This window comes from Metopolophium dirhodum, chromosome 7, assembly GCF_019925205.1.
Source record: "Metopolophium dirhodum isolate CAU chromosome 7, ASM1992520v1, whole genome shotgun sequence".
Lineage (NCBI taxonomy): Eukaryota > Metazoa > Arthropoda > Insecta > Hemiptera > Aphididae > Metopolophium > Metopolophium dirhodum.
In genome coordinates, this window is record NC_083566.1 from 21,013,069 (window position 1) to 21,031,020 (window position 17,952).

Consider the following 17,952-nt stretch of genomic DNA (forward strand, 5'->3'; position numbering starts at 1 on the left):
ATAAGATATCTTAGTCCGTGATAAGAAGTATGCTCAATGCATCAATGATAAGAGTCTTATCATAAGACTGCACATATTTTTTTAAGGGGCAATGTATAATTTATATAAGCAACCAACAATAGTAAATAATCACTATGCGACGTCACGCGTATACATTTGACTTTCTTGTAGACATTTTTTGGATTCTGAGCGAAGCGATGAATGTATCTATTGATTTTACAATGATGTGTTTTTTTTAAAATTTTTTTTTGTGTCGGTCATCATCTTTTAGGACAATAAAAGTGCTTGGATTTTCTTCAACAGTAACTTTTCTGATAGGAAAGTTAATCTAGTTGGTACTTTGGGGGGTCAAAAGTAAACATTTCCCAGTAGTTTTCAAAAGCGACGTGAAAAACAAAAGAAAAATTAAAGAAAAACGGGAATTTTTACGCTAAATCTGTTTGAAAATTTGGTTTTTGGAGCAACTCTAAAACAAATGACCGTAGACATGAAATTTTGACTGAATGTTTATATTAGCATTTTCTATACACCATAACATTTTCCAAATATTTATTTATTTATTTTGAGCTGTCAACGGACATTTTCAGTTTCCATTTTTTTTCTATAAATATCAATAAAATTTTATCTGTTGGGTGAAAAAGCTTGAAAATTTAATAGAAGGCTCCTAGGTGATTGCTTCAAAGGCAGATGAAAAAAATTAAAAATCCTTGGTCACAGTTTTTATTTATAAGCATTTAAAGTTCAAATCTTGACAAAATACGGAAAAATTACGAAAATTAGCAAATTATTTTCTTTTTAAATCTAAGATTTGATAATGTAATACAAGATTGTCCATAAGTTTGTCTACCTTTATCAAGAAAAAAAAAATATCTACAAGAAAGTCAAATTAAATTTTTATGAGCGTTGGAAATTCATATTTTTACTACATTTGATATTCACTCGATTTCTCGTGTAACGATTTTCTTATTTTGTTGTAATTAAAAAACGTATGACGGTAGATACTTGGAAATTTCACTGTATTATATTGTGTTTGTATTAGCATTTTTTATACACGATAAAATGTTGAAAATAATTTGACTCTTTTTGAGCTGTTTACGGACATTGACAGTTTTCAATTTTTTTAGTTTTTTTTTCTATAAATATCAATAAAATTTTATTTGTTGGGTAAAAAAAGCGTAAAAATTTAATATAAGGCTCCTGATATATTGTTCTAATAGCAGTCGAAAAATATTAAAAATACATAGGCACAATTTTTTTTTATAAGCATTTAAAGTTCAAATGTTGACAAAATGTATCAAATTTATAATTTAATAATTATTTTGAAGTTAAAAATTTATAAAATATTCAAAGGAAAAACAGGTTTGGTTTTTGACAAAATTGATTTTGGTTGTTGGTGTAACTCTTAAACAAATGACCGTTGATACATGCAATTTTGACTGAATGTTTATTTTAGCATTTTCTATACACCATAATATTTTAAAAATATTTTGACTTATTTTTAGCTGTTTATGGACATTTTCAGTTTTCAATTTCTTTAGTTTCTTATTCTGATATATTGTTACAATAGCAGTTGAAAAATATTAAAAATACATGGACACAATTTTTTATAAGCACTTAAAGTACAAATGTTGACAAAATGTATCAAATTTATAATTTAATAATTATTTTGAAGTTAAAAATTTATAAAATGTTCAACTTTTATAGCTAAGGATTGAAAATTGAAAACAAGGCTCCACGTAAATAGGTCATATATAAATTACTTTATTCACAACAATATCATCAAATATACTTGGTAAATGGTAATATAATAGACTGACTGACCGTTTTCGCTCAGAATCGTTTTTCTTAAACAATGATATTATATCATTGAATTCAAATTTAACACCATCCATTACAGTGACCCACTTGTAACCTACAAGCACTACTGTACTGTACAGCAGAGCGACATCCACTTACCCACCTTTTTTTTTGATAAAAGTATACAAACTTATGAGGAATCTTGTATAGTGGTATACTTGTATTAAATTTTCAAATCTTAGATTAAAAAAGAAATTTTATATGAATACCTAACTCAAAATAATTTGAACATTTTCGTCAATTTTACGTATTTTGTTAAAATTTTATCTTTAAATGGTTATAAAAAAAATTTGTGACTCCACAAATTCGCTAAACTAGACCGGTTTAAAATTATCCTAAAATATGTAAACGATATCATAAATGGTATATATATATGGTCCAAACATCCCGATGCATTATTTTTCACACCGGTTCAATCTATCGAATTTGTAGTATCATAGATTATAAATACTAGTATTTATGGACTATGGTAGTATGTATTTTTAATTTTTTTCTAATGTCATTGTTATAATATATTAAGAGCCTTGTATTAAATTTTCAAGCTTTTTTACCCAACGAATAAAATGTTATTGACATTCAAAGAAAATAAATTAGAAACTGAAAATATCAGTAAGGAGTTCAAAATAAATCAATATTTTTGAAAATTTTGTCAAAAACCGATTTTGCGTAAAAATGCATGGTTTTCCTAAATTGTTTTTATTTTTCTCAGCGCTTTTGAAAACTTTTGGGAATATGGGATTTTGACCTCCCCAACTATATTCACTTTCCCATCAAACAAAAGATACTGAAGTTGAAAATCGAAGCATTATTACGACTACTTATCATGTGACATGTACACAGACCCAGGGCCGGATTGGTATGTATCGGCCCATCGAAATTTACACTTCTAAGCGGCCCATTTACATATTCACTGGCTCAAAATTACGTCTAAAATTATTATTAGCTATTATAGGCGGCCAATCGTATTTAAAACATGAATTTATTTTCACTCAATCACTCATACGACTGGCCCAAACTTTAAGCGGCCCACCGAGATTTTCTCGGTAGCTCGCCTAACCAATCCGGCCCTGCACAGACCCCAAAAAATGGGTTCTATGACTTATGGGTTATTTTCAATCAATACTTTTATTAAGTGGGCTGTAACGACATCCACTTACCCACTTTTTTTAATGTTTGGAATCACTACATGGTGGGGGGGTGAACTGTTTTCACAAGGCTTACCATGATGCAGCATCGTTTATTGAAATGTTAAAAATTACAATATTTATGGTAAACACGACAGTACGACACACGGCTAGTCGCTAGTGGTTACTGCGGACCAGAGGTAAGAGGCTGTGGATGCTTCTATGCTAGTAGGTACATAAATACATAATAATAATATGTCATAAATCATAATATGCGTCAAGCGGCATGTGCAGATACTCCACTGACTCCAATACTCCATAGGCTGACTCCGGTGGCGCACAAAATGTTCCAATGTTAATATTGTTATGTTTTGTTTTTTTCTGTAGACAAAAGTATAAATCAGAATATTTTTCTAAGTATTTTGATAGGTACATAAAAATCGAGTTTAGGACGAGTAGTTTATGAGTTATAAGTATTATTTAAAGTTTAGATGGGCGGAGTAGTGGAAAATGCGGGGTATGGGGGGTACCACTCCACTCCGCCCATCTAAACTTTAATTACTTATAACTCATAAGCTACTCGTCCTAAATTCGATTTTTATGTATCAAAATATTTAGAAAAATATGCTGCTTTGGAATATGAAATTAAAACTCTATGCTGTCGTTCAAAAAAGTAAAAAAACTTATAGAAAATATAAGAAAATTATAAGGATAAAAAAAAATTTAAAAATATAATTTTTTAATAAAAACGTTGTTTTTTAACAACTTGAAACTATGTAAAAAAATATTTTCAAAAATATCAAAACTTTTTGAGATAATGAGTGTTTTACGCTTAATGAATCACCATGTATTCAATCAACGACCAATGGTCACACTGTCGCTTTTCCCGCTCTTTCTTGGAGTTTTACAATTGATATAATTGTGTAAATAATATTTTAACATCGTTATTCGTTATCACGTGAACCGCTTTTTCTCGTGTACTGTTGTGTAGTAAATACTAAATACACTCAATAGTCCTAATATTATAGTTGTATTCTCTTTATTAATTTATTTATCGTTGGTCTTATACAAAAAATTGAACATTACGGATTACGATGTATAACACTAGTACTAACTGGTTATTGCCGCCCAAATTGACGTTTTTTCTGAGAACGATCTGAAATCACGGTCTTCTTCTGTTGCGCTTGTATAAAAAAAAACACGACTTGGCACTCATCATACGTCCATACGCCCATACACCTAGCATAAAATGGAACCATTGATGCCATCTGAAGTCGCTCGTTTAGTGTATGGTGAGTATTTAGATTTTTAGATCACTAGTATTTCTAAGCCACATTCACATGACCACCAATATTCATGGATTTGCTCATGTAAGTTGTATATGTTGACGCTGCAATGTACAAAGTGCTTCCTGTTTTGAATCATAAATTAAACTCTGGGCATAAAAATATCTACATGAACATTTTAGCTACTCACCAAACATATCATATGATGCCGTACTAAAGACTTTAATTACAATATATTTTTAATTTTTTTATGTACTTAAATTTAAAATTCTTGATATTAGTAATAGTATTTATGGATAGGTACTAAAGATTTTTATATTAATGAATCATTTATCAATCAGGTTATCTAAAGAAAGAAAAAAATGAGGATGCTGCAGTGTGCTTTTTGAAATCATCTCCTCATTTGACTGAATGTTTTCAAATGTTTAAAGCTAATAGAAACTTTAATATTAAAGTAAATGGGTTTAATTTACATGACATATTCGACAATTTTGGAACCATGTGTACCATGAGTAAGTTATACATAATATTTGTTTTTCATCATTAAAAAATGTAGAATTTATAAAAATTATGAATTCATGAAACATTTATGAATATTTTTAATGAATTGATTTTAGTTGAAAAGCGAATACCTGAAACATGTGAATCAAAAACATTAATTGAGAAACTACAGTATTTGTTAGATACAAATCATATACCAACGAAAAAAGATAAATTTGTTGAGAAAAAACTAAATATGGTAGATAAATGTGTTGGTAATACAGTTAACACTAAAGATCAGAGTACACATACAACAATAAATATAGAAGCAAATAAAAGTATATCAGAAGAATTATTAGAAGTTCCATCTTTCACTGAGATAATTTCTAATAATATTTCTAAAACAAAAAAACCTGACACATTTAATGATGGAACCACTATAACTGACGAAAAAAGCTCAGTTACATTTTCTTCGCCCTGTTTATCTTCAATGGCACAACTAGAAAATAATACAGGTACAATGACAATTTCCAAATTTGAAGAAAAAGAATCAAAAATATTTCAAATAAACAAACAAATTTGCAGTACTCCAGCAAAGAAAAATGAACAAACTAAAATAAATATTGAGTTGATACCACAATTTAGTCCAAAAAATAGTAATCTAAATTCTGGGTATGTATAAATATTATAAATATCTTATTCTAGTTCTAGGTGATAATACATTTTTACTTCATTCTTAAAATCGATATCAATTTTCAACAAATAGTTTGCTACAGCTATATATCAGTTTTATGAAGGCGCAGATCCATAGGGCGGTGCTAGGGTACTTGACTTGTTATGTAAAACCACCTTGAATGTCTTTAAATAGCTAAAACTTCAGAACTAAGTTCGACCGGCAAATTCTGAATTCGCTATCATTTTCAGCATGTAAATACGTAAAATCCCAAACTTTGGAAGAATATAACTTCCAAAATAATGATTTCCACAATTTATTTTTGCACCATCGTTCTTCATTTTATGAAATATGTATGTTTCAAAAAAAAAAAATGCAGGCGTAGCTAAAGTGAATGTATGCCATATTAAATATTGTTGTTTTTAAAGTTGAAATATTAACACATTCATTTTGAGGAATAAAAAAAAGTCTTACCATCAGTATATATGGAGTATACAGAATATGAGACCTTAATTTAAGCACCCCCTATAAAAAAAATTGTTCCGCCACTGATTTTATATTTAGAAAAATAATAAGACTAAAGATAAACAGAGCAAACTTGGGTAAAATACTTTTTAAAATTATTTCAAATACATATTCCGAATGCTTAAAAAAAGTACTCAGAATATGTATTAGAATACTTTATGATAATAATATTCCTAAGTATTTGGAATACTTCACAAAAAGTATTCCAAATATTTTTCGAATACTTTTTTTTAGTAGATTTAGATTTTAATAGCAAAAATATTATTTTTTCAATTTTGTGTTTATAAATGAACATTATTATAACTTGATAATACATACCTATCTGGCTATCTATTAGTTATAAATTATATTCAAATTATAATATAGTTAATAAGAAAAAATGTATTCCGAATATCGTATTGAATACTTTCAAAAAAAAGTATTTAAAAAATATTTGGAATACTACCCAACTCTGATACAGAGTAATGAAATATGTCCTAACATCATTTTTCTAAACTTAAATTATTGTAACTTATAAACTAATTGTTGTATTCATAATTTTGTAAATGTAAACGTCTTAAACCTTATTTTTATAGTGATCAGACTGAAAACCAGCAAATACCAGAAGCGACATCACTTGACTCTATGCCGGGATTTTCTAAAGAAGATAAGATAAAGGATGGTTCAATTGTTATTGATACTGGTGAATTAGTCGATACATTTTTAAATGATCAAAGCTTATTGGAAAAAATTGCCGATACTATAAATAAATCTTTTGACGCTCAAAAAGAAACTGACAATATACTAGAAAATAAAGTCTTGGATCCTCCTACACTTGAAAAAGCATTAGACTCTACTCAGTCTGATCCACAAATTAAAAACATACTGGATGAGTTTTTAGGTAAGTTATTCCCCAAAAAATATGTAAAAAAATGAATGAATAATGTATAAGCTATTAGGTCTTTAAATGTATTTAATAAATTATAATTCAGACAAGTTTATAGAAATTATCATTTTACTGAGTATTTTTAGATTCTGAGCTATTTAGATGATGATTCTTAGATTTCTTATTATTTTAATTTTTGTTGTGTCTGTCATCACGTTTTAGGACAGTAATAGTGCTTAGATATTCTTTAACAGTATCTTTTCTGATAGGAAAGTGAATCTAGTTTGGGGGGCCTAAAGTAAAAATTCAAGTAGTTTTCAAAACAGCCGTGAAAAACAAAAGCAAAATTAAGGAAAAACAGGTTTGGTTTTTGACAAAATTGATTTTGGTTGTTGGTGTAACTCTTAAACAAATGACCGTTGATACATGCAATTTTGACTGAATGTTTATTTTAGCATTTTCTATACACCATAATATTTTAAAAATATTTTGACTTATTTTTAGCTGTTTATGGACATTTTCAGTTTTCAATTTCTTTAGTTTCTTATTCTGATATATTGTTACAATAGCAGTTGAAAAATATTAAAAATACATGGACACAATTTTTTATAAGCACTTAAAGTACAAATGTTGACAAAATGTACCAAATTTAAAATTTTATAATTATTTTGTAATTAAAAATTTATAAAATGTTAAACTTTTATATCTAAGGATTGAAAATTTAAAACAAGGTTCAACTAAATAGGTTATATAATATTATAAATCACTTTATTCATAATGATATCATCAAATATATTTAGTAACATCATAGGCTGACTGACCGTCTTCACTCAGAATCGTTTTTCTTATACAATGATATTATATCATTGAATTCAAATTTAATACCATCCATTAAAGTGACCCACTTATAACTTACTGTACAGCAGAGCGACACCCACTTGCCTACCTTTTTTTAAATGTATTATTCAATATTAACTAGGAAAAATAGCAAAAATGTGTACTTATGATTTTATAGTTTTCACAGTTGTATTCATTTTAATACTATTGGTGATTGAAAGCTTATCAATTATCAGGCCAGCAAGGGGTGGATCTGTAACGGGGAACTAGTAAAATAACATATAAACGATACCCAGTGCCCGGTTACATCTTATCACTTTCAATCGCCAATAAATTATTTAATTTTCAATTAGCTTAACCAATGCTATAAAAATAATATTTCAAAAATAGATTATCAACAGAGAATTAAAGGGGATACATTTGAATCACGTGAAAATAGGATAGTGGGTATTATTTCTGGGTTGGCGATACATTTAATTAATTATTTTAATATCTGTATAAAAAATTTTTTATTAACTGCAGATTAAAGTGAGGATAAAAATTATAAATTAACACGGTTATAGTTAACTGTAGGCTATACTACTTTATGGGTACAGTTTTAAAAGAATGTCGAATATGTACACAATTAAGTACCAACATAGAATAAACTAGTAGCCATAAAATCATAAATAATTAAATCATCTAGTTACGAACAATATTTTAATTTTGGTTATATTAATATAAAATATTATATAATTATCGTTCCTTATACTTTAAATTTGATTTAAAAAGTTTACTAGAAGTATCAAAAAACTATAAATACTTTTTGGCTTGCTATAAAATTTAAAAAAGAGGAACCTAGAGCTATTTAAGAACCCTGTTGTATTAATTATGAGATTCAGGTTTGCAAAATAATTGTTGGAGTTTGTGCCGAGGTAAAACATTTTTGGGGGTGGTCTAATTAATAAAAGTTTTTAATGTATTTAACTTTGATTATTAATATTATATGATTTTGTAACACTATATATTATATAATATATAGTGTATATAATATATATATATAGTTTAATAATATATATTTAATTTGCAACTAATTTTACTTAGAATGTATCATTAATATTTAATATAAATAAGTTTTTGTAAACATTTCAGTTTTTAATGTTGATAATGCTGATATTGGTAAAAAAACATGTACTAATGATCAACTAGATGACTCAATCAAATCTCGTTTACGTAGTGCCAGAAAAAAAGGTATAATAATTTATCCTCAATGATTGTATAAAGTTTTTTTTATGGTTTTATATGTTTGTACAGATAATGTGCCAAGCAAATTAAAAAATAATAATTTTAATATCCCTAAACATATTGTTTATGGTAATGAAGAGTGTTTGAAAGTTGACAATAATATTGTACTAATACATGAAGGTAATATCAAAACAGCAGTTTTTGAGAATTACGATTTGTTATCAAATCAATTAATTATACAATCAAGTGACTCAACTAAAATAGAACCAGGTATGCTTTATAAAATTGAATGAAAATAATTAAATATTAGATTCTGGGTAATGACTGTAGTATTGATTGTATTTTTCGGTTGTCATCATCTTTTTGAGCTATAAAGTGCTTCAATTTTCAAGTTTGTGAGTAGTTTCTGTAACATATTGGATCTAGTTGTTCTACTTTGGGTTAAAAGTAAAAATTCCTAATCCTTATCAAAATTTTGAAAAAAAAAAAAAACGGGAATATTTTTATAATACCAGTTTTTGATAATTTTATTTTATTGTGATTCAAAAATCTGTAAACATTTGAAATTTTCAGCAAATATTCATGTTAGCATTTATTAACAGGATATAATTTTCAAAATATTTCTGCTATTTTTGAGCTATTTATAGATATTTGAAAATTGTTTACTTTTTTAAAAGACTTGAAAATTTAACACAAGATTTTTTATGAGTTCTTACAGCAAAAAATTATCATTAATGTTTGAAAGATAAAATCCAGGACAAATGCCATCTTTATATGGTAAATTGATATATATTTTTGTTAATGCATTGTTTTTTTTTGTTCAGGAGAAGATTATTATGTCAAATCTGACTATGTGAAAATTGCTCCAAAAATAACTCCCATGTTAAAGACTCACCAAGGTATGAACAGTTTGTTAATTGCTAATCAACTTATTTGTGAACATTTAATAATTTGTTTTCAATGTATAAATGTTAATATTTTATCATTAGAAGAATATTTATACATTATTGTTAGAGAACGAATTTATATACAATAAAATGTTAAAATTTCATAAAAAAAAATTTATTTTTTGAAAATTTAATTGAAACAATATATTTAACCCATTAGCGCCGGAGTTTTTTTATTTACAATTTTAACCAAAATTTTGTTGAAAATGTATATATTATACCTCAAAAATGATTGTAATAAATCTATGTTGCCATATGGCAACGCACGGCATTAATGGGTTAAAATTATGGTATCTTGCTATAAATACTTTTCTTCATTCTTTTCTTTACTTTGTCATTTTGTAGGTAGTTTTAATCTATAAGAAAAAATAGCAATCAATGAATATTAAAAATATTTGGGAAAACCATTTATACCTACAAGTATACCTATTAATTTATTCTTATATTAAACGAAACTATAAAAATGTAATGTTTTTTCTTATATTACAATAGTTTATATTTCAAAATAAATTATCGAAAAATATCAAAATTCATCAAAATATGCACTAAAAGGTGAAATATGCAATTCAAATGCATACAAATCCAAATATACAATATATCTTTTAATAATTTGCATTTTTATTACCCATCTATTGATAATATTTTTGACGTTTTGAGTGGTTTGTGCTCAGTTTACTTAATTTATATTTTTGGGTACATACCTCCATTACATTGTATGACCATAACCATTACATACTAATTTGAACAAGGAAAAAGAAACAAAAGAAACCTACAAATATATAATATGGAGAATTAAATAAAAAATTAAATCTATAATATGCAAATGGTTTTTGAGTGTTATTTTTCATGATTCTTACAGACTTTATACTACTTATTTATAACAACATATTATTATACCTACTAGTATTTAATATTTTTTGATTTCAGCTTCTGAAAAACATATATTTCCAAAACGAAGAAGACAGTTATTAGAAGTTCCTGGTATAAAGAGCAAATTTAGGAGAACAAATATAACTAGGCAACCATTTGTTCAGACTCCTAAATCAATTATTATTGAAGTTCCTAATCAAAATTCATTTGAAATTCAAGAAAAAAATCATATTGAGATTAATGATGTTATCAAATTACCTGAAGTTTCATCTAAAGTAATTAATGGGATTGTTCATGATACACCAGATGATAGACTCAAACCTCCAAAAAATAAAAGTATGAGTACACCACGTAGAAGAAGCACTCATATAAGATGTTTAGATTTTAGCACTCCACAGCCTAAGAATATGACTAGAAATCAAGCTCGTTCAAAACTTTTCTGTGATTCCCCTAAAAGACTTGAAAAATGTTTGGAAGAACCTTCATCTAGTCCTTTACCAAAACTTCAAGCTGATTGGGGTTCAGTTAATGGATTTGAATCAATGATTAAAAAAGAGATTATTAAACATTGGGATACAGATATTAGAGAAATGGTGGGGGCTGGAATTTTAACGTCAGATGCTGATGGAAGAAAAACGAGAAAAAAGAAAACGCCGAGAAAAAAAATTAAATCGGTCAATGTTCAAAATGATTCTGTTTTACTTAAAGATCTGAAGAAGTCAAGTAATATTTCAATCGCGACAAATGAATTACATACCGATATATCAAATATTTCTGAAATCACTGATGACACTTTAAATAAGCAAGACTCTAATAAGAGTCTGGATGTCCAAAAGCCACTATTAGAGAAAAATACAAAATGTTCTCCTCCATTTTCGTTAAATAATAAACAAACCCCAGTTAAAACTAATTCTTTGAATACCTTAAACAATCTGAAATCATTGAAAAAAGAGAGTGAATTTTCTATATCATTAGAAACTCCAGATAAAATAACAGAATTATATAATGAGCAACCGCCAACTATATCTGATTCTTTAAAAAACATCAATGATAAAAAATCTCTCGTAAAACAAAGTGAATTTTTGATTTCCTTAGAAACACCAGATAAGACTGCAGAATTGTATACTAAACAGCCATCTGTTAAATCTGAGTCTTTAAATAATGATAATGATGAAAAATCATTTAACAAACAAAGTGAATTTACGATTTCCTTAGAAACTCCAGATAAAATAACAGAGTTAAATAATAAACAACCGTCCATCAAATCTGAATCTTCAAAAACTGAATGTGCAACTCAAATTAACCTGGAACAGTCTCATGTTAATGAACAGAAAAATAATCAAAATCAGTTAATTAACTCTTCTATTTTAAATACTATGCCAGAAATAACAAATCAGGAAAAAGATTCTAACTTTTTAGAAAGATTTAATAATCATAACTATTCATTAATAGAAAATAAGTCAAATAAACCAACTAAACCTTTAAAAGATCAAGGTTTATTTGTTCAAACTGATATTAACAATTCAAGTGAATTAAATAGCCCATTAAAGTGTATTAGCATTGAATCAGTTAAACCCAATCTAGTTGAAACTCCATATAAATGTGATGATGCTGCTGTCGATGTACCTGAAACTCCTATTTCAAAAATAATACGTGAATATGATCCAAGTAAGATGGTTACACCGTTACCATGTACGCCAGAACATGATGAATCATTGACAGAAACACCTTTGACCAAAGTATTTAGAGAAACGTCATATTTAAATAGACCCCCAATTTCACCATTTCCTCCTACACCAGGAAATTCAATGTCCGTCGATACTTTGATTATACCACCAGAACAGGATCATTTTAAAACTTCAAACAATATAAATTGTAAAATTAACAGTTTGAAAGAATTTTTAATACAACCTATTCAGACTACAACTACTAATAGTGAATTATCAACTAAGTCGAAGAAAGTTAAATGCACACCCTTAAAATCTAAATTAAAAGTTTCTACTAAATCTAACGTAAAAAACGGATTAAAAATAAAAAACATTGAAGAAAAAAAAAAACAAGTGTATGAGTCTGTTAAAGTTGAGCTATTTGGAAGTGATATTTCAGTGAGTCCATATAAACCTGAATTATTAAAGACAAATGAACAGCATAAATCAATTGTTATTAATAAAAAACCAAAAGAAGAAGAGAAAAAATCTGGTTTTAAACCCATACCCAAAAGGAAATCAATTGGATCTATATCTGTTGTAAATGTTAATGGTATTGAAGATCATTTATTAGATGAATTAAACATGCAACCAACTAAGACTCCGTTTATTAAACCAATAAAAGTGCAATGTGAGAATAATACTTCAGGAAAAGTAAAGAAAACAATTTCAAAAAAAAATAAAAATTCCATGGTACATTTTGATGACCCAGTTGAAAAATTCTTTAGATTGTCTAAAAGTCCAACACTGGATAAATCCAACAACAAAAAAAATGGTAAAATACAAAACAACACCATTGTAAATGACAACTCAGAACAATTGATAGGGTTAAGTAGGTATTTGAATAAAACTTCGTCAACAGTTTATGACTGTAGACCGAAAGACAAAAAAATTAAAACAATAGAACCAACGGTTAACATTTCTAAACTTAATAATAGTGATTCTAATATAAATTATTCAGAAATGTATAGTGTAGGCAAATCCAGTAAGAATATATCAACAAGTGATATTAGTAATGAAACAAAAACTAATGAAATGAACAATAAAAAAATTAAATTATCTAAGAATTGTATAATAGACGTAAATAAAGTGTCTAATGAAAAGGAAAATGTCAAACAAACTATGTCTCTAGATGATACTCCAAATTATATTTCGGAAACTAAAATGCATACCAGTTTTGATAGATCTAAATCACCGATCGTTGTCAAAAGCAGTATTAATAATACCTCCTGTATTACTATTAGACATGATGATACATTAGATGTTCAGATAAACAAGGTCTGTGATTCACTAAGCAATATGAAATATTTAAAAAAGCAAAAAGTATATGAAGTTATTACCGACGATGGTGAACATGTGGTATGTTAATTAATAGTATTTATGTTCATTTATAATTTTGTTTTTCTTCGAATTTATATAGATATCTCCTAGCTATAAGTTACAATAGATAAAAACATCATTCAATAATTTTAAATCATATTAAAATAAAATAAGTTATAAGTATAAAAAGAATCATACACATGCATATTCTTTGTTATGCTAAAATGTATTTCCTATACCATAATAAAAACTAGCCTATAGTTGAATAAATTTAAATGCATAATCCTAGTGTATTATACTGTATTGAACAGGGGTGGCCACCTATGGCACGTTTGTGGCTAATTTTACAGCCCACAAAAATATTTTTAATTCTTTGTTCAATCTTCCATAATTACATTTAATGATAAAAATAATTGTAAAAAAATTCTTTAAATACTCAATATTTTATATTGATTTAATAAAAACGTTTGGGTATAGAATATTCAAAGTAAAATACACAATTTCTTACGTTTTAATTATTTATTGCATTATGCTTAATTATTATCATACCTAACTTTTATTTTATATTTTTCAGATGGTGAAATTAAATGTATCAGAATTATTCACTTTGCTTGATATAGCCTCAGAATTAGATCCAATTGTTTCACCATCAATAACAACAAACAAAATGTTAGACATTACTCCAAAAATAGAAAGCTGTGAATTGGAGAATGATGAAAAAATAGTCATGCCAGTGACTAGCACTCCTAAAGAAAATGTTGGAATACAAATTGAAAAAGATGATAGAGGCAGAAGAAGTCCCTCTTTTTGGGATGATTCTGTTCATAATTACCCAATAAAACACAGAGACGACAGATACAGGGAAAAAAACCGTTGGCAAAATAAAATCCATAATAAATATGATTATAAACACAGGTAAATATTAGTGACCTTCCTTCTAATACAATGTACATACATGTTATTTTATATAGTGCCAATAACTCGTTGTATAAATCAAACAACTATCTATGCTGTTGATTCTCAAACATTTTTGTTTACCAAGCCCTTAAATTGCTAAAAAAATAATTAAGGAACATCAAAAACCAACTAAGAATATTGAATTTTGGTGTGTCCATGGAGCAGTTTGAGAACCACTGATTGATACTATTAGCTTTAAAAAATATATACAGTACCTATAATATTTATAACTAAATAAAAGAGTTTTGTTAATAGGCCAAGCAAATTTAGATGTCATGATGAACGATTTGATAGTCCTATACACCATTCTCAAAGAAGTCATCATCAAAATGTGAAAAGAGAGTTTACGGAAGATTCAGTAAAGGATATACATAGATATAAATACAAAAATGATCATAGACGGTCCTATCATGATTATCATAGTAAAGGAAGAAAATGGCAAGAAGAAAATGAACGATTTTCAATTCCACAAAGAATGTAATATATCATATTCTAAATTATTGGTTATTTTTATTATGTAGGTACCATTTATATACAAATCACTTAACATGAAGAAAACGTATTAAAATTGAAGTATAACATTTAAATATTTTCATTTAAAATACTTGTAATATTTTTCATTCAATGTTGCCCAATGTTCTTCTCAATCTGATGAACTATTTACCAAACTGTATAATAAATTATTTCCTATTTCTAATAAGCTTTCGTTTTGTGTAATTAATTGAAACTTAAATATACTTATATTTATTTTGTTTTTTTATAATGTTTCAGGTCACAAAATGAATTACCAAAATCAAATAGATCAGAAGATATTGTTAAAAAGGCTACTAAAAGGCCCGCAGATCGATCAGTATATAATAAGGTAAATTCATGTATTAGTTTTTAAAGACTTTCAAAATGTTATAGTATTGACATAGAAATATTTTCAAAAAAAATGTATTTTTGTAATATATAATGCTTAAAATAAGTAAGCGGTTTAAATTAATTACTAATTGGTATTGTTTTAACACAGAACATTTTTATCTAATTATTTCTAAAAATTAAACATAAACCTTGGTGATAAATGTTAAAACATCATCGATAAATTAAATATCGCTAGTACAAATATAAAATGAAGAGAGCAGATATTAAAAAAAAAAGTGAACAAATGGGTCTGTGCTTTAGGATAGTTGTTGAGTATGTCATTGTATGGATGTGTTAGATACATATATTTGAATTCAATGATTAAAAAAACGATTCAGAACAGAGTTATTGTGTCATCCTAGCATTTAAATAATTTTAAATTTAAAAATTAATGAAAACTGAAATTTTTCATGGTTATTAATAGTGTAATTTTCCGGTAAACTTGCTAAGATATTTTACTAATTGAAAAAGTTTTTATCTGCAATAATTTAAAACAATTTTACAAACATCGATTAGTTTGAATTTGTTTTACTGCTTAATATCAAATATAAAACTATAATTAAAACACTAAAAAAAAAAAGATGTTACATTCTAGAAAACTTACTTTTTTTTTTTGTAGAAAAACTTGTGGGGTATCTTCTGTTAAAATGTCTATTGTTATGTATGAAAATAAAAATTTCTTACTGAAAAAATTGCACATTTTCAGGATTTTGATGAATCTTATCAAAATTTGAACTTCAAATGCATATAAAAAATAATCGTGCTTATTTATCTTTCATATTTTTGAGCTGTTATTATAGCAACTTATGAGGACCCTTGCATTAATATTTGAAAAATTTTTTAAGGCTATAGGTAAATAGCTTAAAAAGAGTCAAAATATTACCATTTATAGAAAATGCTTATGTGCTTAGTTTTTTAATACACCAAAAATATAAAATTGGTTTTGCGTAAAAATTTCCATTTGTCCTTAATTTATTTTATTTATCCCAACTCTAAAAACTACTGGCCTTTTGGCCTAACTTTTAACCTGCTGAAACACCAACTAGGATTCACTTTTCTGTCAGAATTCTGATGGTAAAAATCGGAGCATTTCACAACCCCAAATGTTGATGACACATAGAAAAAAAAACATTAATCGCTACACTCAGAATGTAAAATAATAAATATTATTAAATAATAATTAAAAATATGTTTACAATGTTTTAATTGTTAGAACTTTTTTAGAACAAATTTTAAGTTTTTATTAAAATATGTCTTGTATTATAATATATATTGATTATTCGTGAATAATGATTTTTAGTAATATTGTGGGGGGGGGAAGAGTTGTCAAACTTCAATACGCTAAAAGTATTTTGCACCTACTGGGCTTATCATCTTAGTGTTCCTGATTATAAATATGACATAATTATTTAATTTACATTACTGGTTTCATAATTTGTCGATTATCATTGTTAATGTTTAAGAATTATATATTAACAACATAATATCTAACTAATTAATTAATTAATATAATTAATTTATTAGAATTATAAGAATTATTCTTCATTTTTTTTTATATCTAGAGAAGAAATAGGAATTTTGTAAAACTAAAATTATACTCATTGCCAATAATTAGTTTAATTTGTCATAGTTTATTGAATCGGAATATTTTAAAATGTATAATGGTACCATATTAAATGTATTTATTTATTTTTGTAGACTCCCGCTAAGGCGTCCAAAGTTGAACATCAAAGGTTGCTGAAGAACGTAGATGTTGATGATTTTTTGTCTGTTGTACATGGTCAAAAATAAAAACGTATTAACTTATACTATTATTATTGTGTATAAATGAATTAATGAATTAAATTGTGTACATATTAAATTAATGTTATATTTTAATGACTAAATTGTATAGCAACAAAATATTATAAATATTTTATTTTTTTAAAAAAATGTTTTATGTATAAGATTCTTCATAAATATTGTTTTATGAAGTAGGTTTATTTAGTAGACAGTAGTAACTGTGTATTAGTTATTCTTATTTTGTCAAATACAGAGATGATCAGAATTTTAAACTTTATTCTAATATTAATTTGTCATCATGAAATCATATTATTTATTACTCCAATATTTTTCTTCTTCTTCATCTTGTCAGTTCATTTCTGCCAAAACTGCTGTTCTCAAATAACAATAGTACAAAAGTGTCTTCAAATTGTGTAGCAGTAGTTTGGATTTTAGTCTTGAAGTTACATAATGTTGTAGTAACATCGGTAATCATGTCATATTATTCGTTCTTTAATCTCCTTCCTCAGTCCTCAACTCTCGTGCATGTTGCGGATATTTATGATAATTACCAGGTACATAATCACATCCACTTTTATAAATCTACAATTATCTAC

General features: G+C 26.6%; 1 protein-coding gene across 1 annotated transcript; it reads left to right on the forward strand.

Annotated features, from left to right (window-relative positions):
* Positions 1-3,953: 3,953 nt before the first annotated feature.
* On the forward strand, positions 3,954-17,628 carry LOC132948798 (uncharacterized). The gene is made up of 12 exons (XM_061019448.1): positions 3,954-4,273; positions 4,609-4,779; positions 4,885-5,419; positions 6,521-6,825; positions 8,779-8,877; positions 8,941-9,141; positions 9,696-9,770; positions 10,746-13,753; positions 14,289-14,629; positions 14,927-15,148; positions 15,443-15,533; positions 17,273-17,628. The coding sequence occupies exons 1-12, from the start codon at positions 4,231-4,233 to the stop codon at positions 17,363-17,365; spliced, it is 5,184 nt and encodes a 1,727-aa protein (XP_060875431.1). The 5' UTR covers positions 3,954-4,230; the 3' UTR covers positions 17,366-17,628.
* Positions 17,629-17,952: the final 324 nt, after the last annotated feature.